The sequence below is a fragment of the Coturnix japonica genome, chromosome 7 (assembly GCF_001577835.2).
Source record: "Coturnix japonica isolate 7356 chromosome 7, Coturnix japonica 2.1, whole genome shotgun sequence".
Lineage (NCBI taxonomy): Eukaryota > Metazoa > Chordata > Aves > Galliformes > Phasianidae > Coturnix > Coturnix japonica.
In genome coordinates, this window is record NC_029522.1 from 19836494 (window position 1) to 19861371 (window position 24878).

General features: G+C 41.1%; 1 protein-coding gene and 1 long non-coding RNA gene across 2 annotated transcripts; one reads left to right on the forward strand and one right to left on the reverse strand.

The window, feature by feature from the left end:
• The first annotated feature begins 47 nt into the window (after positions 1–47).
• On the forward strand, positions 48–17749 carry HACD2 (3-hydroxyacyl-CoA dehydratase 2). Its single transcript, XM_015868728.2, has 7 exons — positions 48–229; positions 3062–3179; positions 3543–3561; positions 6252–6340; positions 11967–12088; positions 12708–12886; positions 14859–17749. Exons 1-7 carry the CDS (start codon positions 99–101, stop codon positions 14939–14941), a joined length of 741 nt encoding a protein of 246 aa, XP_015724214.1. The 5' UTR covers positions 48–98; the 3' UTR covers positions 14942–17749.
• Positions 16026–24721, reverse strand: LOC107316815. The gene is made up of 2 exons (XR_004308022.1): positions 24433–24721; positions 16026–22214 (listed from the first exon to the last, which is right to left on the reverse strand). It is a non-coding gene; the product is annotated as an uncharacterized LOC107316815 (long non-coding RNA).
• Positions 24722–24878: the final 157 nt, after the last annotated feature.

Below are 24878 nucleotides of genomic sequence, written 5' to 3' on the forward strand. Positions count from 1 at the left end.
ACTCCGCTGTGCCCTCCTCCAACATGGCGGCGGGGAGGCCCCGCCCCTCGCACCCACCGTGCGCCGAGAGCGGGCGGAGGCCGCGGGAGCGCCGCAACATGGCGGCGGCGGGCGGCGGAGGCAGCCGAGCGGACAACGGCTACGGCGGGCAGCAGCCAAGGCGGAGGAAGGGCCCGGGAGCCCTGGCCACGGCCTACCTCGTCATTTACAACGTGGTGATGACGGCCGGGTAAGGAGCCGGGCGCGGGGCCGTCCCGACGCGAAGTGCCTCCTCGGCCTGTGCTGCGGGCCCGGCCCTTCTCGGCAGAGGCGAACTCAGTGGTGGGGGTGTGTGTGCGGCGGCACAGAAAGGAGAAGCTCCGGTACCGAGCGGTTCCCCCGGCTCTCCTCGCTGCGGCCGCGGGGTGATGCTGCCGGCGGGGGGCGGAGCGCATCGCTCGGCACAACGACGGCCGTGACCGCCGGTAAACGGCGAGACTTCATCGCCACGTTAAGAGGCTGCGGTGCATCGCCGTAACTTGGGTGACGGTGAAATCAACTTTTGAAAGATGGAGGCGGTGCGGGTGGGAGGAGAGAAGAGCCTTAAAAGGGGCACGGGGCGAGCCGGCCCTGCTGGGTGCCGGCCTGGGTGCTCCGGAGCTGCGTGCGGGTCAGGTGAGTTGTGCCGGGCTCAGGGTGGTGCCCCCGCAGCTCCCTGCTGAGCTCAATGCTGCTCAATGCTGCTCAATGCTGAACTCGCTGCTCGTGCTGCTCCAGCCGCTGAAGCCATTGCGTTGCTCCGGAGCAAAGGTAACGGCGGGGCAGAGCGCTGTGCTCACCCAGCAGGTGTGTGGTTGTGCAATGGGGCTGCTGAGACTTGTGGCTCCGTGTGATGTGTGCAGGGTTTAGACGGAGAGAGATAATTACCCACCACTCTGATGCCATTTAATCTCTTCTTTTCTCCCCATCCCCCAGCAATATTGAATTACCCGAACAATAAAGCACAGCATTCACAGTTGAAACTCCCCGGGCACTTCTCTGAACCGAACATACTTACCTCCTCTTTGCAGGCTCTTGGCCTTGTTCTCTTTTTGCATTAACAAAGCAGTACTTTGGTGAAGTCAGTTTAAAGCTAAGCAAAGGAATTAAAAAGAGGTCCTGAACACGATGTTTGCTTGTCAGGTTTGAGCGTCTGAAAGCATTAGTTGTACATGCTGTATTATTTGCCTTAATCTGGGGCACTTGGAGAGTATGAGGAGTCCAGCTTCAAGTTCTCACATGGCAGTTATTGGATGCATTGCAGCTGTCGTGTCAGGTAGATGTTTCTGTGCCAGTCAGAGAAGCCTGGAGAATTGGGCTCGTAGCTTCACATTCGAGTGGCACTGGAGGTTCTTCCTGCCCTTCTGAACTCCCCAAGCTTCTTTCTTGGTTGCTGTTATTGTGCTCATCCACTTCTCTTCCATTTTTCCTTGTCACTGAAAGTAGAGAACCATGTAAGAAACACAGAACTGGGATAGAGGTGCTCAACGCTTCAGTCCCAAGCAGGAATATCTTTTCCTGCTGTACACATTGCTGCTTTGGTGTGTGCTAAGAGCAGTTCTGCAGGGGAGGATGGAGGAGGTGAGTGAGGCGAGTTCCTCAGGTGAGAGCAGGTGTCTGCAGGCACAAACAGGGACCCACATCTTGTGCAACCCGAGGAGTTGCTCAATATAGTGATGTTTCTCAACAAGCTGGGGAGATTGGGAAGATCAGAGGAACACGACAGTGACAGCCTGCTGTGAGCTGCTGCTCTAAAGGAGAAGCATTCAGTGCTGCAAGGGGGAGCCCTTAATGCTGTAGTGCTTCTGCACTGAGTCCAAATTCATCCGATTCTTTATCAACGGGAAGCGCTTGGCAAGTGACTGTTTTGGTTTCACAAAACAGCTTTAGTGGAAACAACTTCTTACTATGAGAAAAGAGCTTGTTCCTCACTCCACATCTCCTCCCCACTCTGACCTCTTCTCTTTGGTGCTCACCTTCTGAGAAGTCCAGGCAGAAATGGAGTAGCTGGTTGTTGTTGTGTTAACATGCATTGCTACAAACACAAGCGTGGATGGCAGAGTTGCTTATTACTGAGAAATCTGCACTTTGAAGTGCATTTCATGCAACTCAGTGTAACATTTGGGAGAACGTTTGTATGGGCTTCACAATATCTAAAGTCATGCGGTATTTACAAGCATCTCAAGTGCTGTAAATTACTGGGAAATGTGAAGAAATCCCTTTCCAAAACCACAGCTGCAGTTTTCTTTTTCAAAGGGTAAAAGGCTGCCGTGGACTTTGCAGATACCTCCAGTGAGGTGCTCCACTGTCAGCACAGACACCCAGGGCCTTTGTAACAGCACTTCTGAGTTTGGAAGGAGGTGGAAATGAGGTGGGGTGGCACCCCGAGTAGGTGGGGGCAGCTTGAGAGAGATCTGGGCAGTGAGAAGCCAAGGAACCAGCAGCACGGATTATCGGGTTACTTCCTAAATCAGCTGAGGAGTCAATGAGCAGGGTGAGCAGGTCATATTCTTCATAGCGAAGCTGAAGTTATATAGGCAGGCCCAGTTGTCTTGCAGTCTATTATCAAGTACTTCTTGGCAATGAAGCTGGATGGTCTGTCATAAAGCCTAAGGGTTTACCTGGAACTGAAGCATCAAGGTTACTTTGTGATTCTTTTTTGCTTGTGTGGCAGCTTGTTAAATCATAGAATAGTGAGAGAGAATTGACTCACAGTAAATGGTTTTCTGCTCAAGCTAAACAAAATGTGATGCCAATCTTGCTTAAAATTTCATGAGTATCTCCCATAACTAAAATACAGCTCATTGAAAAATGTATCTAGATATGAAAGATCATCGTGTGGATGCTGCAGGATATTTAAAAAAACAGAATATTTGATTTGAATAGGTTTGCAGAGAATCCAGCTATTGAATGCTTTGTGTTGGTGTATTTCAGCACAGTTATGTATCTGCTGCTTTGTCATGTACTGAGGGAAGTGTTAAGGGTTTCTTTGTATTTATGCTCTGCTTAATGCCTCATCTTAGACATTTTTCCTCTCTTTCAGGTGGCTTGTGATTGCTGTTGGTCTGGTTCGGGCATACCTGGCTAAAGGCAGCTACCACAGCCTTTACTACTCCATTGAAAAGCCCCTGAAATTCTTCCAAACTGGAGCTCTGCTTGAGGTACGTGCAGTGATCTTCCTCAGTGTTCCTCATCAGCATTTGGTGTAGCAGAAACAAAGCAGCCTTTGAGCAGTTCTTTCTGGGTGCCTGATTTTTTGTTAGCATTTGTAAGGTAACTTTGAAGGCAAATGTAACTCTAGAAGTACATCACACAGATGCTGAATGAGTTGTTTTATAGCGAGCAGTGAAGGAGCTTTTGGTCTGCTGTTTGTCTGCCATTTATCTTGGGTAGCAGAACTGAACGTGTGGCTTAATATTTGACACACCAGTATGGAATGGAAAGCTCTTATGGTAGAAGTAAGCGTTATTTCTGAATTGCTTCATTTGAAATGTTGGTAATTTCAGTGTCTCTTTTTGTTCCAGATTCTGCACTGTGCCTTTGGTAAGCTTCACTTTTATTCTTCTTGTAGCACACAGCCCCGTTAGCAGTATTTCAGCACGGAAATATGTTCTGCTCTGTGAATTTGCAGGTTTAAATCCTACACAACTTCTCAATGTTTGCTTGAAGTGCAGCCATTTATTTTTTACTGATATTTGACAAGTTAAATCACAGAAAAGAAAGTGACACGTAACAGGTTTATCGCTTGGTGTTACGTGACAGTCTGTTTTTTATCTGCGTCCTTCCAGTATTACAACTCGTAGCACTTTATAAATGCTTTATAGGAGGTCAAGACTCTCCATTCTCTACATCCTGTAACGTTCTGTACCAAGCTGTCTTTTCTCAACCATTATTTCTAGCTGCAAATAACTTAAAACCCAATAAAAACTGTGTTCCAGGCACTTGAGCTTTGCCAATGCTGTAGCACGTAGGCACTTGTTGTATCATTGGCAAGGGGGAGATCAGTCTTTATTGAGGATTCAGTTGTGCTTTAATGGAACTATCCGTGAAGCTGAGAATTACTGAAGACTTGAGTTGACGATTCTTGTTAAGCTAACACTGTGAGCTTGGTAGCAGGAGCGTAGTTGTGTGTCAGTGGCCTGGGGCAGGCAGTGATATCATAGGTCGGTCAGCCTGAGGAGCCTCATGTCTGAAGGAAGAGATGAATCTTGTTTTCTTGGTTAGTAGTTAGGTGTCATCAGTAGGGAGCATTTTCGCTTTACCATCTGGGTTGATTAATGGTAGGATAGAGAGTGCTTTAGCAGGGAGCAGTGCTTTAGCAGGGAGCAGTGCTTGCCTGTGCCTTTGCTTAGCTCTGATTTTTCACAAAAACAGTCTTATGTTCAGGTTCTTGGTCTTGTGGTTTTGAATCTAAGTGCCTGAGCTCCTCTGTGAGTGTTGTTAGCAGCTTTTTGAAGAGTAATGTAGCATTCAAGTTTCCTAAAGGTGCAGCTACAAAACTGATTTGTTTTTCTTCTTTTTTGCCTATAAGCACTCGACATAGCAGGGGGTTCTTCAGGACCTGTAAGCCCATGTTGACTTCTTGTGCAAAAGACTCTTCTGAGTAATTAAATGTGGTTGCTGGAAAACTTAAAATCACGTTCATAAGTTTGTCAGCAGAGGGCAGCGTAATTCTGTGTTTGAGGTGGGATTTCTTGCCTTCCTCGACAGTTGCTCTGAACTTGTTGCCTTGCAAAGGGCAGCTTTAGGTTGTACACAGATCAAGAAGCAAATGATCAGATGCTCTTCAAATTAATGCAAAACCTTCTCAAAGTAGATGTTGGTGTAGGGATAGCTGCAATTTAGGTGAAGGAGAGCCAACTGGAGCTGTCTGAACATTCTTCAAAAAACCAACAAGTTTTCTCTACCCAGTAATTGCTCAGTCCTCTCCAGAGCTTCACTTCTTCTCTTCCATCTTGGAAATGTTTTTAATGTAAATAAATCAGTTATTTCCAAAGGAAGCCTTACAGTCAGATTGTTTCAATGTACTGTAATGAGCATACAGGTTTTTGTGAGCACTCCTGTTAGGTTCACCAAACAGAAACCAGCTGAGTGCACTGTTTTTAATGCTGGGTATTCCAGCACAGAACTTAACATTCAGGGTTTGAATATGCAGCCATTGTAGGCATTCAGAAAAATAGAGGTATGAACTATTGAGGCTAATAGGACTGTCACAAACAGAAATGTGTCATAGAGTTGCCTGTGCTGCCAGTGTGGTCCTTCTAGTTCTGTTTTATTTTACAAAATCTCAATTGATGGTTTTTTGTGGCTCTGATAAGCCGCTGTCAGCACTGGTTGACTTTGCTTTAGCCTGCTTGGTTAAGAGGGGTATGAAGAGCTCCACATTTCAGCTCTGATGCACGCAGCCTGTTCCCAATTGGGAGCTTCCTGGGAGAGAGGGAGAACTTGTCAGAGCTGGAGGATTTTCTGTGTGGGGTGGGAGGCTTAGTGCAGTACATGGGAGAGGTCTGAGTGCAACTTACTGCTTGGCTTGGGCTGGAGAGCCCTCTGTCTGCCAAGAGCTGCTCTGACACACTCAGTGTTAGGTGACAGATGTTTTGAGAATGCCAAGTTTAAGATTGTCTGTTGGGCACCTTTTTAGAGCAGTTAGTTAATAATTAGAGGTGAGTAGAGTTTACATCAATTGTAGCTAGTGAGTCACGGAATTTGATCTCATGTTTTTGGCTTAGATTGACATTGTCTCGGCCATAACAAAAAAAAATCCTTGTTTGTCCTACTGTGCCATAATCTTGGTTGGTTCCCAGTTAGTCTCTTTTGGCTTATTTATAGATGTTGTTTTTCTTTTGCTGCTATGGGGGGTCCACTCTGCAAAACATCTGTTGGTTTTCCCTTTGGAATCATGGTAACAAAGATTATCTTGTATGTTTATTTTAATGAATCAGATTGTATTTGAGAGATCGTATCCCAAAAGCTGCCTTGTTCAGCTGCGTTGTATATTGAGCAACGTGCAAACTTCATTTGCATTTTGATATACAAAGTCTTGGTCAGGAGGCTGCGTTGTGCTGGGCTGTATGAACGCACCACGGGACAGGCTTTGTACTTTCAAATTTAAAACAGAAAAAATGATTTCCTTCCAAAAACGTTGGTAAGTGGACTTTGACTTCGCTGTGCTTTATTTCCCCGCCCTCGTTCCAATGGTCAGGGGTATTTACTAATTGCAAAATATCTTCCAGGCATTGTTCCCTCTTCGGTTGTTCTGACTGCTTTCCAAGTGATGTCAAGGGTTTTCCTGACCTGGGCAGTAACACATAGTGTAAAAGAGGTAAGTTATGTTACAAAATAGATGACAAAAATGAATGACCCACGCTGAAAAGCATTTCTTGATTGCTGAGTTGTTTTCCTGCAGATGTCTTCTGTTGTTTCACAACGTGTTGAATTGAGTTTACATGGATCAAAGGAATAACATTATAACATGATTTATTTCTTTCTTGAAAATCAGATAGATCCAAGTTTGAGTCTTTCACAGCTTTTGTGGTCTTTCCTGCAAGTTGCAGAGGTCCCAGTGTGCCATCTGGAGCCCAGAATCTGGGACAGCGTCCTGGTATTGATCTTATTGGAGCAACAGCAAAACCTCCTCAGTGTCCCTCCTGCACATGATTTGCTCGCTATTCTGTAGCATATGGAAGCTTCTACTCAAATGTTTGTTCATGGCAATTCCTGTATGTTTTCCATGATCTCTTTTTCCAGGATAATCTTCCCTCTGTCTGTTGTTGATCTTTCATGCATTCAAGTGTAGGCAGGTTTGGATTTCTGGTTGTTTGGCATTGCTCACCATACCAAATATCAGTGTTCTTTTCACTAATGTCTGCAGAACCTTCTGGAAGCGATCATTTGAAATTGATTCCCAGTGGATGGCTATTTTAATATGTGGGCATGCTTTAAATGATACAGATCGTGCTGACTGGCTTCGTATCATACGAGTACTTTGCGGTAGTCCACATATGCTGCATCTATGCTGTTAGTGCAGCCAGCTGATCTTTTTGTGTAATTGAGGAAAGAAATTAGTCTTGATTCCTCAGCATAGCTGACTGAAAGACAGACATCTAATGTTGTTATGTGTGCCTATGAAAGGTACTTTGTGGCTTGACAAGGAGAATGTCTTAAGGAGTTTGTCTCCTTGCCAAGTCTTCAGGGAAGCTGCTTTCTTTTCCTTACTCCAGCACCTGTTATCGCAGTGTCCATCCGTATGCAGAGGAATGTAAGTCTCTGTATATGCTCATAATTCACTTCCCCTTCTGATGTTGTAGTGGTTGTCCATGTGGTACCTTAGTTTTGTGTGACTAGAAGTGAATGAGTGTTATTTTTCTCAAGAGACTCACAATATTTATGTCCTGACAGATCTTATTTTTGGTGCACTTAGAAGTGTTCCATTCTCTGCAGCTTGGTGGAGATAAATGCCAGAGAAATCTACACAGTGATTGTGGGTTGGGCTTTTTTAAACTTATGCCCACGTTTTCACCAGGAAAAAAAAAAAAAAAAGCAACAGTGGAATGAGAGGATTTACAAGCAAGTTTAGCCCAACACTGAGTTTTTAACAAGGATCATTTCAATAATGTTGTGCGTGGCTTTTTTTCCCCTTTCGGTTGTGTGATTGTGAGGTTAAAATCCAGAGAGAGACTGTCTCGTGTTCCTTCTTTTAATGTCTCAGAAAGTTGGCATAAGAATGATTAGGAGTCCTGAGATGATCTTTTCACCTGTGACTTAGAGGTACTGAGTCAGATGAAGAGGCAATGTTCTTTCCCCCATCAGTCTGTCTTCACCCTAAGCAGAGAGCGTGCAGTCTTGCCTGGGGAGATGTATTTCAAGTGTCACAAGTGTTCTACTCTTTCTAGAGGGCTGTCTGCACAATTGAGCTCCATGATGAAGTCCAGGATTAAATTCTCACACAGCTTATGGAACTTGTAAGCTATGCAGTTGCATGATGAGGTTCTTGTAAAATAAAACTCAATTTTCCTCTTTAACTTTTTGAGTGAGAGCTGTTCAATATCTTGCTTTTTCAGACTGTTTTGTATCTAATAAGGTTAAAAGAAGAAAAATCTGTATTGCATCCCTTTTTTCCTGCCCAAATATACTTGGAGATACTTGATGTGATTTGAAGCATGCTTGCTGCTAACATGTTTGTGCTTTTTGTTGAGTTTTTAGTACTGATGTGTTGTTAAATTCGGTATTTATTGTAAATGTTAAAGCATGGCAAATGCTAAAGCACTGCACACTTCTTGGAGTAGTGATTAGACTTCCCTTTATCTCCCCAATGTATTTTGCTATTAACGTAGTGGAGAAGGGCCTGGTGTGTAATATAGCACCTGTACTCCAGAAAATAGCATTTTGTCAGTGTATTGGAAAGGAATTGGTTTGGTGAATTTTACTGATTCTTCTGCAAAGGAGGGAAGAGAATGAGGAGTGAAGGGCTGAAAGAAAATAGGGAGAGGAAAACAGAAGGTGCCTTTCAGTTCCAAGTTGTCTTTTTGAGTTGATGTGAACAGTAAGATCATCTGGTGCCATCACAGAAGGCCTTTGTGGAGTTCAGTGTTGCAGCTGATTCTGACAGCTAATTAGAAAAGGTGCTAGCTGTGATTTAAAGATAGTGTTACAAAGGTAGCATTGTATACACTTAGAGGAACCTTTCTAGAACACAATCAAAAAACACAGTGTGAGAAAGACATGTACAGCTCATTGAGCACATAATTAAGACAACAACATCTGCAAACTTGCCATCTTCCATCAGCAGTAAAGGATACTTACACTTAAGATTGAAGAGTGTTCTAATTAAGAATCACACACTGGGAAGTTCTGAATAGCAAATTGGTTGGTGAGTGTAGCTGACAGACCTAATTTATCACTGCTTTACATCTGTGTAAAGTTTGAGTAATTCTGTACAACACAAATGTCTGTCAGGCCCTTTATACCTCCTGTATATACCTCCTTTATACCTGCAGTGTTTTTTAACTGATATTCCACAAAAGCCAAGCTGTGGACTGGAGAAAGATGCGTTTCAGCATCTCTGTTGCGCAGTGCTGCTGGTTTTTACCTTTCTGTTTTATGGTCTATTTAGCTGCAATGATCACTAAGCTATTTGTCAGACTGTTACTCTCAATTCTGTAGGTCTCTCCATATTTCTACGTTCATGATACCTTATACCTTTCAAATCTTGTCTGTAACTTTTTGTACGTAAGAAGAGCAGTAAAAGCATCTTAGACCTTATTTTGTTGATTCCCAATTTGGAATCTCAATTTTGCACCTTAAAAGGCTATAAATTCTCTTGTATTTCAAGACTTTTTGTTATCTGTAGTCATGAAGGCAAGCAGGAATATGTGCAAGACCCCCTGGATGATAAATGGAAACACATGCCAAAAATTATGCCCGTGGTATAATTCACCCTAATTAAGGCTGCTGGACAAATAAGGTGTATACAAAGTATAAAACATGCTTTGACTTTTTCTAACACCACTTCCAAAGACTGGAATGAAAAGATAGAGGAAGAAAAATTGGGTTCTGAGGGCAGTACTGGGATTTGTGGTTTAAAAAGGATCTGCTGTTTATTGGCTGTATTCTCCTCCGTACACAGAGGTTGGAAGAGGAATGATACAAATGCAGCATTAGCAGTGCCTCAATGAATAAGACTCTCGAGGGACTGTTTTGTAAATCAGTTCCCAGGAGTTTGATAATGTACATCTCAAACATCTTTATCTAAAGTATTGTGACATTGTCAGTCCTCAAAGAAAAGCTCTAATAGTGACAGATTTTTGACAGATCCATTAGTGTGTAAGAAATGTACTTTTTAATTATGAGCTGTGGAATTTGGTTAAAATGTGATGCTAAAGTTCACGGTAGTCTTTTGCTCCCCGTTATAAAAGAGTGTTTGAAAAGTTCATAGATCACTCTTGCACAAAACTACCGGTCTCCAACGTTCCTCCTTCTTTAAGCAGGGACACAAATTGTAAGACACAGTCTAAGTGACCCTTTTGTTGTTGATGGTGTGAGCAGTTTCAGTAGTTTCCAATCAGGGTTCCAACACTAAGGCTGATAGAAAAGACTACACTTGAGAAAGTGGTGTTACCAGTCCTGCAATCATCTGGCAGTTACAGTTTCAGTTCTCTGTCCTCCTATGTGCATCGGTCACTGCTGGCCTAACAGTTTCTTGTTCTTGGTTCTTTGGGTGCTCCTTCAAGCTACAAATTTCCACTTGTTGGTTCTATTGATTTCCAAAGTTAGGAAAAGAAACGGAGTTTCGAAGGACAGGTTGAAGTCTGGGATGCATAAGTTTAGCTTGCTCACTAAGCTGCTAGTCCTGAGCTGACCGGAAGATGCAGCTCTGGAGTGGTTGTGAGGGTTGATGCTCCTTGGGAACAGCATCATCTGTGAAGTGATGCTGACTTCCAGGCTGAGAACTAAGTCTTCTTTATAAAGCAGACCACAAGCACAGTTAAGATCCTTTTCTAGTTACTTAAGCAGTGTGTAAAATAAATGTGGTTTCTTCTCTGAAAATCTTCAAATGGGTTTTGGATATTGCTCTTTTATGGCCTTGTTAAGGTAGACTAATATATAAGGAAATTTTCAGTTTCAAGTGAAAAAGGATGAGGTGTGTTTTGTGCAAAATGTCACGAGGGTGACTTTAATTGTTGTACAAAGCAGAATATAGAATAACAGTAATTGTACTTCACAGGATTCCCAACATTTTTATACAATTCTTGGATTCTGTGGTCTCTGTAACAAAGGGGTTTTTTAATGAGTAATCCTTGTGAACTTCTTTATACACAAGCATATGATCAGTCCCTTCCTATTAAAAGGTTTCTGCTTGCCCGTATATTTTCTTGTTCCTTTGTTTGTACATGTACTCTGCCCAAGATGAATAGGGTGTACCACCCACACCTACCGACTTCCTTTTCCCTTTTTTCAAGAGTTGGAGGAAAAAAGTAAATGCAGCTCCTTGTAGTTGAGCTCTTTTGTTCCCACGGTCTACAGAATTTGGGCTGAAGGTGCTCAGACAGCTGAGAATTCACATCGTGCTTCTGTTGGGTGGGGAGGTTGCTGCATAAGAAATTGTGTTCTCTCTCTGGAGTTTATTGTGCAGGTATGTGGCCCTGTATAACTCCTCATATCTGCTACCCATCTGAAACTCATAATTATGCTCCCAAATCTAATGGTTCATTTTTAAATACACACTTTTGAAGGTTAATCTTCAAAACATGAGGGGAGTAGAAACTGTTTTTGTAATGTGCATTTTCAGTTCAGGCTCTAAGGAGGGTAAAGCAGTGAAACAAAGTGGTGCCTTGAGCATTAGCAGTAACATTTAGAGGAACAATGTTCCATGCAGTAAGTGGGGAGAAGGAGCAGGGAAGGATGCAGCAGGTAGTTGTCAAGCTTATCTGAAGTGAGGCAGCCTGAGCTAATGGTGCTTTGCTGCTCTCAACCTGTGACCTACTGATTGCTGCCTTGTTGCTGCTCAGAATTAAGAGCCAGTTACTCACTTGAAGGGAGTGAGGAAAACTGTTTCCCTTTTCCTCAAGAAATAGCACTTGGTAGGATCAGAGTGTAAAATCTAAACCAGATGTTGAATGCTAGTATCCTGTGCTCTTCCTGTGCGAGAAAGCAATCACAGGACTGAAGCAGAACTTGGTACTGTATAGGAGTGGAAAGGACAAGTTACAAGCTTTTCTCAGTATCTGATCAGCAGAGCTATTCTTAAGCCGACTAGAAAAATATGGAGCATGACAAGAGATTTTTTTGCTGTCATTACTAATGTGGCTTTTAAGCTTTTTCCTAGAGTCTGTTTTCTAAACTGATGCAGTAAAGCAGCCCATGGGAATGACTTACTTCAGGGTGTTTAAGTCTGGTGAATAATTAGTAACACGTGTGTTCATATTTAACCTTTTGCTTCTTCCTTGCAGGTACAAACTGAAGACAGTGTCCTGTTGTTTGTAGTGGCCTGGACAATCACAGAGATAATCCGTTACTCTTTTTACACCTTTAGCTTGTTAAACCATCTCCCTTATCTCATTAAATGGGCCAGGTAGGTGGCAATTAAAAATAATAATAATAATAATGGCCTTGAAGCACTGTTTTGATGGAGGTATTTCTCCTGTAATGTAGTTGCAGCAGAGCAAGTTATGTTCTGTCTCAGTGTAATTGTGCTGTTAGTGAAAGTGACTTCCTAGATTCCTTCCAAAGATTTCTGGATTTGAAATGTATTAAATGTTAGCTGAAAGTACTTTATTAGAACTCAGTACTGTTTATGAAGTGATTATGGCAAGTAAACTAATGTCTACCAATAACCATTGAATCTGAGGGTTGTACCTGAAACAGTTGAGCTCGCTAATTAATACTGACTGGCCCTATTTTAATGATATGTTCTCAACTAAGGAGTTTGATGTCCTCGAGTACAGAGTTTGGACATCGAAGTAATGAAGTGTGGGGGTGCGGGAATTGTTTTAAAGATACCATTCAGATTCTCAAAGATGGTCCTTTTAATAATTCAGAACTGGTTGTTGATGTCAATATTTTGTCTTGCATTGATGTTCGTATACTGCCGTGCTCAAATCAAAGTTAAGGGTCTAGAAGTTGAACATCCATAGCTGTACTTATGTACTTTGTCACAACTTTTAATCCTTTTCTTAAATGTTTTGTTCTAGGTATACTTTGTTTATAATATTGTACCCAATGGGAGTCACTGGGGAATTACTCACAATATATGCTGCACTACCCTACGTCAGGCAGTCTGGCTTGTATTCCATTAGTTTACCTAATAAGTACAACTTTTCTTTTGACTATTACACATTCCTGATCCTGGTTATGATCTCTTACATTCCACGTAAGTACAAGTTTGTTTGTTCTTTAATATTAAAAGCAGTGTCGGGAAAAGCTAACAATTGTGGGATTAGCATCTACACAACTCATTTTACAAAATTCATTGTGAAGATTATTTAAAGAAAGAAGTCAGAGTTAAAACTGCAGGGGTTGCTTCCTAGCAATGATTATAATATAGTAATATGTGTTGTTTTTTTTTTCTCTTACATTTGATACATAAAATAACCGTAGTGCTCAGCAAACATTGACATCTTCATTTTGTTCCCACTTACAGACTTCAGGAGAGCAAGATTTAAAGAAGTTTCTTAAAATGTGGTTCAGGGATGCATTTCTGTTGAATTAACTTGAGTTGATACTGTCTTTGGTGAATGTTTTTACAGGTGAAGGTTTGGCTTTGCTGCTTAGAAACAGTGATTAAGAGCGTGTAGGTCTTCAGCCAATTTAGATTTGCAGATGGAGGTTTAATGTGCAAAATAATGCAGTGGCACTGATGCTCACTATCTCTGTAGCTGTGTTTTTATGAACGTTGTTACTTATGCTGAGTGACAAATGGTATTCTAAGGTTTTAATTTCAGTACTGTGGCTGTCTATAAGCGCTTCTTCTTTCTGTGAACTATTTTGGACATCAAAATTTGTGACTTCTTCCTGCTGCTCCTAAGAATTCTTTTTATACACATGTAGCTATCCTCCAGAAACACTGATATTACTAACTCCAAGGAGCCAGAGCAATATCTTTTGTTCCTCCCCTAATAAACACAGGTATTAATTACTTCTTATGAGATTGCTTGCTCCCAACTGACAAACCACATGAGAGAGAAGTACATTGAACTCAAATAATTTCAGCCCTGTTTCTCCATTAAAATTGCAGTCTTTCAGATATTTTGTAACTCATTATCCTTTGCTGGTTGTGTAACTTAAATTCAGCCTTTTTAAAAATTATTATTATTTATTATTGTGATTTGGTATCTTGCTTCTGAGAACTGGCTGTGTGGACTTGAGAAATCATAGGTACCTTTTCACAGGCGGATATTCCTGTATTGTTCCAGAGATTCAAGAAAAGCAGCAATCATTGCAGTTATTCATAAAAGCAAGCTATGCAGGAAGCTTGTCTTCTGAACCCGCTGCAGGTCTTAGGAATTTTGGGAAGGTTAACATCATGAAGAAAGCAAGTTTTAAATCCACTGTTAAAATTTAAGATTAATATTCTTGATAGTTGCATCTTACCATTGATCTGGCTTAAAGTATCAAAGTTAGTTCTTGGCTGTCAAATAAACATCTTGCCAGATATCATTCAATTCTTTGTGTATAATAGATACCAAATATTTAAACTTCAAAAAGAAACCACATGGCTCTGTATACTTCTGTGTTTCCGGACAGATGTATTCACTACTTAACACGGGCGAGTGTAACTGTTGGTATTGACCTTATTTTATCTTCACGTTGCTCACAAAGATGGAAGCTTTTGCTGTTTTGCATCTCCTGTTTCACTCTTCTGAAAACATACTGTGTAATGTAACCTTAGAAATAGGAGGAAAGAAGCTTTGGAGGGAGGATAGGGATGCAATGGCCACCAGTTTTTTTTAAATACTGAAAAAGAGACACTGGAATCATAAGATATGAAACAAACCTGTGAATTTCGTTCTTTCTGGTGACTTCTGTTTCTCATGGTACTTTTTTTTCCTCCCCAAAACGCAGTTTATTGTCTGCCTGCAGGTCAAGAAACTTTGTCGTTTCTCTTGTATGTGCAAAGTTAATTATGAAATAATGTATTTTGCCTTGAATTAAAAATGGCATCGTTCTAACAAAAATTAAGCAGTACCTGAAGATTAAGGGCAATATTGCTTGTTTTTAGCCAGAAGATGATTTGAGCAGAGTGGAAAAGCAGATTTTCTTTTAACAGAATCAGTGACCTTGAGTATATGAGTGTGTTTTACACCAACGACAGAAGCCTGACTTCTTCTTTTGTCTGTTTTCAGTCTTTCCCCAGCTGTATTTTCACATGCTACATCAGAGGCGAAAGGTGCTTTCCCACACTGAAGAACACAAGAAGCCGGAGTAATTTCAATTCTTTCAGAACTTTTCAAACATTGAAATGCTGCAGATTTTCAATACCAAGCATATTTATAATGAATACACCAAAATAAAACGTGTCAAAGGTAAAAGACCAATAATTAGCAAGAATAACCAATAAATCTGAGTTCACTGAAATTCCACAATGTAAAACATCCAAATAATTTTCAGCTTGCAGTGCTTCGGAAAACTTCTAAACTTTCCCTGGCTTGGCAGGTAGCCTTTTACTTTTCATTAACTGTTGTGCTAAATGGTTTTTGTTTTTGTTACTAAATGCCTGAAGGTTACAGTATGAATGATGAAATTGTACTCACTAAATGCCTGAATTGGGATTGTGTCACTGATACCTCTCTTTTTTTCCAAGTGCTTGACTGCATGCCAGAAACTGTATGTATTGCTGTGGAAGCAAACAATATGCCCTGGAATGCTTTAGGATTTTGTCAGAGACTCCAGTGGAGAACGTAATCCGGGCAGTGTTTGAATTTAGAAGGGTAGGTTGTGTATTTAAAAGGTGATGGAAACAAGAACAGAAAAACAATTATGGGAAGTGAGGGGAATGTGATTCATTAGGATTTTAAACAGTAGGGTGTCTGACCAGAGAGCATTCTTTGAAGGTCTTGTTTAAGCTGATTACTCAAATGTTGATGTTAATTCAGAGGCTATAATGCTCATCTGAAACATTAAAACTCGTTTAAAGTACTGCAGCCCTGGATGCTTTTTTTAAATATAGAAGAAATAAAAAATACTAACTGTAATATTTTCTTGTGATATCTGTAATTAATTTAAAGAATGTAAGGAGGCGAGTCACCCCAAAATAGGTGCAGCTTCTCCATTTTTGACTTTAAATGATCATCTCTAATCATTGTCCACTATTTCAGTGGTACTCATCTTTTAGTGTTAAGAACTATTTGGTCTACTGTGGAATCACCTGAGGACGTGTTCTTCAACATGACTTGTCTTAATTGATTAATGTATATCACTTTAGAACATCCAAACATGCAAGTCTAGGCACTCAGCTTCTGAAACGTTGTCAAAAACCCTAAATAACGTTTTTGAAAGCAGATTATCTCATGCATTACTTGCTGCTTTTACAGATTGGACTACCTTTCCCTTATCTGCTCTTTTGAAACAGCAGAAGAGCATGGAAAGGTAGATTTTCCAAGGTGCTTGCTCAGGGTTCTCAGGCTAAACCTTCCCTTGGGAAGGTGAAGCAGAAAATAAAAGGACTGAGCCATGTGATGAAGCAGAATCTACTACTGCTGTATGAGCAGTGGCCCAGAATATGAGCAAAAATGTTAAGTGGGGAGGGGGCAATAAATAGAAGGCACAAAGGGACTGGGAAGATGAATAGACATCTAATCAAAGGCAAAAGGAAATGTGGCTAATGGTCATTGCTGTGTCACATATTGAAAATTAAATAGTGCTGTCCTTGCCCCTTTGGAGCTACTAGACAACAAGGCAAGGGTGTCTGTGACTTCCTTCTTGTAACATCATGATTTACTGCATAAATAAGGTGTGAATGTTTTATGCCCACCAGCACCTACCTCTCCCTGGGCACAATCCATATCTGTGTCCCAATTACTTGTGTGTGACACCTTGCAGTTCTCCCTGAACGTAGGGCAGTAAGTACTAAGTGCAATGCCTCTTTGTTCTAGTGCTGGTGCAGAGCCGCATTTACAAATACTCTCTGTTTTCGCATTTGTCAGAGCTATATTAAGTTAAAAAACAAACAAACACAAAATCCTGCAATTTTAGTCATTTCTTTTGGTTCCTTCAAAATGTCTGATTGGACATTCCTAGCATTCAGTAACGTGTAACAACTTTCTTGTTCAAAATACTGACTATTAAACCTATTGTTCAAAACCTGACTATTAGATGCTGGAAGAGGATAAGAGACAATAACGGTCTTTGCTTCTATTTTGAACCTTTTGTAGCCATTTGTAGGCTGTAAGCAAAAATACTGTGGCAGCATTCAACCTCAGTGGGGTTCTGCATTCAAAGATGAAACAATTCAAATTCGTTCCTCTGTTAGTCAGTGTATTTCTTTGCTCTGGTTGTCTGAGAAATGTTGCATCATACTGAACTCATTGTTTAAAACTTCCACATCTGAACAAAACATCTCCTTTTGTTTGTTCGTGCTATCAAAGATGTTTGTGACAGCATTTCTGAAGAATGTCATCTGAGAAATGTGATTTCATGATAGATTCTGGTTATTGGATGTTGTGGGTTCTCAGCTCCTTCATTTTTTCTTGTATTTAGGCACAGAGACAAACCGAGACTTTGATTCAAATTTGTAGTTCCAATTTCCAAGGAAAAAGTGGTTGTTTAATGCTGCTGTATGAAACAAACTTAGAGCTCTACTGATGAGACAGTTGTAGTACATGTCTGTATTAGATAGCGTGAACAATATGGAGAAGCAGAGAGAACTCCTGATATGGAAGAGGCTTGTACAACCAGCCTCCTTGCCGAGTAAGCTTTATTATGAAATATTTAATTGAAATTATTAATTTGCCTTTAACTTTTTGAGAAGAAGAGTTCATTTTCCTTCTAAAGGAAAAATCTGAACTATGAAAAATTTAGTGCTTGTTCATGTTGGGCTTCCACGGAAATGACTGGAAGGTGAACCTGAGTACAAACTGTAGTGCGATCCCCTAATATTGTTAGGGTTTTCCCTAGCACTGACTTTGGTCACGTGTGTTTTTTGCCATCTTAGTAAGTATATTTCCTCTTTTCAGTCACTAAAGCTGTAACACAGTATGTGGATTTTATAATAAAAGCGTTGATTAGTACTCTTGTTCACAAATCTACAAGTTGGTGGGTTTTTTTTCTCCCCCACAGATCATTTACTTGGCTTGCATGTTTTCTATCAGCATCATCAAACTGCTGTGGCAGATGTTTTTTGCTTTGGTTGTCTTTGTGTTATGTGCACTGGTTCAGTTGATGGTACTTTGCGTTCTACCATGCCAGCTTTGACCAAGTTAGTCATTACCCTCCAGAAGACCAAGGTTCTTACCAGTGTCGAGCTTACAACTGGAACTGTAGAAATATCCATAGTGTAAATTACAGCACAATGCATACTACGGTGCAGGTGAATTGTAATTCTTCACAATGTGATGTTTCTATCCAAGTTTTTTTATTTACCAATAGCAAGGTTGGCATTTGTGTAGACCAATCTGCAGTGTCATTTAAAAACCTAGCTTTCATCTTAAAATTTTCATGAGTATACATCAAATCGTGTGCTTTGATGTATATTTGTTGGTGAAATTTTGGGGAAAACTATCTACAGTCATTTTTGTATTTTTTTCTATGTTGTGAAGAATAAAACTGTAATTTTCTAAGTCTGATTCACTAAGATTATTATAAGTTAAATGTATTTTTTGTATATTTAGGAATCTGGTATTACGTGGAGCTCTGAAAGACTAAGCATAAAATTTTATGCATGTTTGGAAGATATTTCTACTTGAAAATGCGGTGAAATGGTTTGTATGCTAAACTACTAGTCTGTGTTGTTGCCTTGTGAAACTGATTCTGTGCTCTCTGCCTGGATTTGGCCTACTGACCAGTGATACTAATTGCTATAACCCAAATAAAATAATTCCAAACAAAATACGCTGTATTAGTACTGTTTAAGTCATATAAGCAGTTACTTTACAAATACGAATTAGGGCTGTGTTGTTACTCATCTGATATGAAGTTGTACCTTGCAGTTCCCAAGTTTTTGGAGCATACCTAACTTCTGGCACTCAATAAGTCACAGTAGACACTTCATGCTTTGACAAGTGCTCACTTCCAAAAGAATTATTTGTAACAAGTTCACTGACTCTATTAATGTTCCAACTTACAGCTTCCTGAAGAATCCTTGCTAGAATGCCGGCTTTTTGTTCTTCTGTTACCCATACTCTAGATGGTGATGGTTTTCTACAAAATCTTTGGAGTATTATTAAGATAGTGGAATGCTTAAATAATGCAACAGAATATTTCAGAGTTCATTTACTAAATATAGTATGTCTGCTACCACAGCAACGCTCTTAGCATTTTTAACACTTCCTGAGAGAGATTTAAATACTGTGTCTAGATGCCATTAATGCTCATAAATAACAAGTTATAATCCTCTAATAGGAACTGAGCAGCAGTTGCAGAGTGTACGCTATTATTCTAGGCATATGCTTGTCATGAGATTACACAGCTACAATGATTTTTTTGTTTTACTGCAGAAGGGATGAAATAATGTTGTCATAACCAGCATCAGCACATATCCTACGCATGATAGCTGGGACTTAGCACCACTCTGCAATTAAAAGCTACTTTGAAATGTTACGCTGTGAAGAGTGGTGCTTCATTTCTGTCTTAGAATAACTATTACTAGTTACATGTTTCTTCTTTGCTGTTTGAAAGCAGTGTGTGTGGAAACAATTGTAGCTACCTGAGGCAACATTAAGAAGTCTGAAAAAGTAGGGATTCTGTGCTTGTAAGTAAGTTAAGCTCTTGGTAGTATTTAAGATTTATCTTCAATAAATCATAGGCAGTTGCTGACGTAAGACCTGTGGAAGGATCTGTGCTGGTCTGTTCAGTGTAAAATACTAAGGAGTGAATATGTGTGATTTCTTTGAAATAGAGTGAGCGTTTGTGGAGAGTTGGGGTTGATTGTTGGAATCGGGGCACTTGATTTTTTGGACGTTCCATTCAATATCTAATGGCTGTAAGCTCTGCTTCCTAAACTAATGCACTTCCACACTTCTAGATGTCTTCTGACAAGTGCAGTGAGAAGGAATTAATGAAGCTCCTGTGGTGGTTCCTGAAGGCTGCCCTGAAGCAGTTGGAATTAAGCATTTGAATGGAAAATTTACAATGCTTCTAATCTTATTGGTCAGTCTTTTCCAAAATGGTGCTTTCCTTTACAGATATAAAAGATTCTAAAGCCTGTTTCATGTTTTCACAAATTAACTTGGCATTGTCAGCCATGTGCCTTTGATACACTGATAATGTGCTAACGTTAGGGAAAAAGATGTTACAGACAGTACTATCCCTACATTTTCTCTTCCTATGTAGATGCATGTTATTTCAATCCACTATAAAAGGAAAATTAACAACATTTAAGAACGCTTCCATGTCTAGTTATACTTGCCAAGGCACAAACTCTAAGGTGTCATTATAAGCTGTGAATTCAGTCTAGTTTGTACGTATAAATTTGATGTTACCTGGTACTACATAAGGATGTTTGTGCTGTGAAATTCATTGTCAGAATCCTTTGCAGAGGCTTATTTTGCAGAATTGTGAACCCTGAGCTGCATTTTCTCCTATATTTGACTCGCTGCTTCAGACAGTCTGCGCAGTCTTCTGCAAATCATGTAGCTGCTATTTAGACACTGCTAAAATGCATATATATCACTTACAGTGACCTTGTGTTTTAAACTGTTAACAGTGACACTTTTCTAGATTGATCACCTGAACTTGTGGAATCGTTCTGGCTGTGTGATCTGAATTGTGTGCCTACAAAAATCAACAATCCATTGGAGGATGATCTAGGAAGTGGAGGGTTTTCCATTCGGCTGAATGAAAGGTTACCTTATGAAGCTGGCTTTTTAGTTAAACGTTGGCTTTTTAGTTAAAAGTCCCTTTGGGTGAAACACAGACTCTTCACTTACTGAATAAAAACAAAGATACTGAGTGCTGGGCTTCTCTGCTAGATGATAATCTTAATCTGGAGCTGGAAGAAGTACTGAAGTAAACTGAGCTACTGAGTTTCTGAAAAACACTCTGGAAATGGCAAAGCCTCAAATGTGTCCTTTTTTTTTCTGTGGTATCCAATAGTCTTTTTTTAACTAAAAAAATAAGAAGGAGAATGATAGCTTTAAATGGAAGTGCTGGTACACTTTTCTAGTGTGCTGATGGCATGAAGTCCCTTTTATTCCACACTGAGTGTTTTTTGCATGTTAGTGATGATGGGGGATGGCACACATGGTTAGTTGTGCTGTTTTAGTGCTCTGTTCCCGTGTGTAAAGTATTTTTAGGAAAGCTTCTAGGCTGGCTATTAATTGTGTTTCCTTACTCAGCTTTTCAGTGCAATTTAAATTGTTCTAGGTGTTATTCCTCTAATGTTTCAAACCTTCCTGTATTGCTTTTCAGACGCAATGGAGCTGAATGGGATAAATGTTCACACATTTCCTTAGCTGAATAAAAGAAGTAGTTGAAACCAATTTTATCCTCTCCAGAGGATGCATTTGTAAAAGCTATTTACTTTCTCATTGCTCTTCATAGCACAGGAAGGTGCTGTTTCAGTAGAACAAAGAATGCAAAACAGAGAGTATGGGATAGAACACTGCCAGTACATACAGCAAGCATCAAGTTCATTTGAGAGGGTAACGTTCTTCATTCTCATGCTGCTGTAATGATTTTACAATTACAGCGTGCTGCTGCTTTGCTATATGTGCTTACTGGATTGCCTTGCTAGACAGTAAGAGTAGTTACAAAATAAGTTGAGAGAATAAAGTGCTTTAGCTGTTCTGAAGTTAGCAAATGAACAGCAAAAACACGTGATTTTTAAAAAAGGTTTTTTGCATCACAAGAAAATGGCTGGGAAATTGCAAGTAAGACACCACTGGTTCATTGACTTAGTAAGTACTGGCAATTAACACTTGTGATATTGTCCAAGCCCCACCAGAAATAAACTGCAATCTGAATGTGGTTGCTTTGTTCTTCAAAAAGCACTGTCAAATCAAAGGACCTATGGAAAAGTGTTCTGCTCCTAACACGTGCAAACAAATGTGAGGCAGACATGAGCATTCAAGGGCCAAGAGTGCTCCAGGTTCCTGGTGACTGCAGGTCATTGCTTGCCAGATATTGAAGGAATAAATTCCTGGTAGAAAGATGTAAAAGTTGATATATACTCTGGGTTTTAAAAATCATTTGATTTAGTTATTCTCAGTTCTAAGTTTCAAACCAGTACTTTTTTTGCATAATAAATAACCACTGGCGTCCTATTGCATGTATTTGAATAATAAAAGTACTGTGCAATATAGTGTTATCTGCCCATTGCACAGTTGGGTAACATATAACAACTTCTGAACATAATAGTTTCTTTGTATATTATTATTCAGAGCCTGGCTTCGTGATGAAAACAGCAGGCAATCATTCTTTTTTTCTAGTGTGTTTACCAGAATAGTACCAGCCATATCTGTAAGAAGGGTAGAAGCCTCAGAGAAATCCCTGCAGCTTGTCAGTGCTTTTCTGCAGAGCAGCCGTTGCATGCACTCATCCCGTGTCTGGAAGAGAGGAGCACAGCATGAAGGTGAAAACATTTGAAACTGGCTTTTGTCGGTCACCTCGTGCACAGAATAATGCTCTTCTATCCACCTTCTTTTCTCCCGCCCTCACTTAATAAAAGGAATTGGTTTCTCACGTAGCTATGACAACATCAGTCCACTTCTTTCAGTGTACAGAGCTGAGGAGACTTGAAATAAGTGGTAAGTCTGATTGGCAAAAATGCATCTGGCCCCTGCTTGTCAGGTATAGTGAAGCTAGCATTTCTGGCAGTGGGAGCTGCTGTGTGGCTGGTGTTTTGCTTGCTGCCATTTTAAGTATGGGTGACCTTGAATATCGGTGTCCGTTTGTGTTTGTGCTGCAGATAAGTTGTATTAGTTAAACTTAATCCCAAGCGTCACTATAGCCTGTGCAAATGTACTTGATAAACCAGCCAAAAATTGTATAGCTGGTGCCAAAAATGAACCTGTTGAACTCAGAGCTGCATCCAGGCAGCATCCAAGACAACTGTTTCAGTCACAGTAACGTTGTTTTGATGTTATCTGCAGGGGAGTGTGCAAGACTAAAGCAAGGCTGTATTTAATAATTGTTCTCGCAGTCTTTGTGAAGAAACGGAATCCTTGACTACTTTTCCCTTCATGTTGGGCTTGCATAGAATCCCTGCAAACGATGACATGAGTTCTATGCGTGAAGGTGTATTTCATGATCCTGTGTAGTGAATGTGTATCCCAGATCTAGCTTAGCCTAAACAGCACAGAACTGCAAATATTTTTAGTTCTCCATTTGGGGTTAAATGCTGTGAATGCTACTAAAGAAAAGGCTGATAAATCCAATTCCAAAAGCACCTTGACCTGACAGGCTTTTATATGACCCTAGAAAACCTGAGTCAGTGATGAATCAGGCTGTTTTGCTCTTGTTTTTTTAATTGTTTTTAATGGTTGTGTTTTTATATTTTCCTAATTTTCTGCTCGCTTTTGGCTCTATTCCTCGTGAATCATCAGATTATGGGGTGGAGAGGGGAAGCAGAGACTGTGTAATAGCAGCTTGTTCAATTTCAGTATTTCATGTCTCTGGGTTGGGTTCTCATTAGGTTTGAGAAGGCTATTTCGGAGTGTGCAAAGATAGTTGGTGAGAGGATCAAGAACGTGTCTTATGATGGCCTTAGTAATTTAGGGAGCGGAGCTATTTTAGAATTTTGCTTTTAATACTTGTCTGAACCCTGAGGGCCACAGAAAGTGAAATATGGGACTGATGTGTGTTCTGAGGCCACTATGTAGATGTTATCCCCGTTGTGTGTAAATTGTGCAAATGAAGAATGCTGACGTTTGCTGCACCTGTTGTAACAATAGTAAGACATTTGTATATAGATTTGAGGCTACGTGTGAAATCAGAACTGTGTAAATTGAACGTGCGTTGAGGAACTTCAGGCCTGTGCTTCACTCAGCTCTGTGACTGTACTTGTAGGTTCTCTCACGTATTCCCTGATGGATCTCGTGGAGCTTGTATTCTAGGAACAGTGTGTTAGCATTCATAAGTCTTCCATATAGCTTATGTGGAGAAGCACTTGCTGAAGGAAGGAGGGGCTTCTATTCTGATCCAAATTGTTATTGAGGGAACATAATGGAATTTCCCTCCCATTCTTACCCGACCCAACCACCCAACCTACCCATCAAAAACAAGCAAAAGAATAATGCTTTCATGGCTGGGAGAGCAGCATTTGAGAAGGCTCTACTAGCAGGGAAGGTGAAAGTTGCCTCATTTGGGTATTAAAGTGTCGTGTGATGTTTGTGGGTTTTGATTTGCGTGAACAGGACAAGTAGATGTTCTCAAGTCGCAGATCAGAATACAAAGGCCACCTGTATGGACTAAGGTCACAGCTGGGACAGAGCTGAGCTGTACAGACACAGATACCCTTCTCCAGCCATCAGAATGGCCAGGTTACAAGAGGAAAGGCTGACAGTTCTCTGTGTGTCATTTATTTGTTAACAGGGAGTGCATTCATTGCCTAAACCTTCTTATAAGAATCGTTAGGCATTCTTGAAAGGCGTTTGTCCCACACAAGGTCTGTTATTTTCTGTCTTGTGAAACTGATAAACGTCTAATTGTGTCAAAATCAGCACACGGGCTGATCCCGTTTTCTCAGCTCCCAAACTTCCATGACCCCTATGGATGTCTATCCGTGGCCTATCGTTACCTGCCATTCATCATCATTATCGTTACCTTCCTCCAACTGATGCTGGGACAGCTCCTTCAGCCTTTACCTTCCTCAGTCCCTCAGCGTCGCGGCCCGTGGTTCAGTCTGTGTTTCTCACGCTTTCATTCCTGGGTGAAACTCTCCCCTCCGGGATCCAGAGCCCCCCAGACGGGGCAGGACCGGACCCGGACCCGAGGCACCACCCGCCCCGTCCCTGCGTCCCTTCACGCCCGGCCGCCTCAAGGGCGGGACCAAAGGCCGCGCCGAAGCGGTTAATAACGGCCGCGCTGCGGCGGCACGGCCCCCGCCCGCCCTCCGGTGGCGCTGATTGGCCAGCGGGCCGGCGGCGGAGCCCAATGGCGGCGGGCAGCGGCGGGGGGCGCGCCAATGGGGGCCGGCGGGGGGCGGGGGCGGGGCCGGCGCGGCCGGCGCCCGGTTGAATGGGGAGTACAAAGAGGAGCGAGCCGGGGCG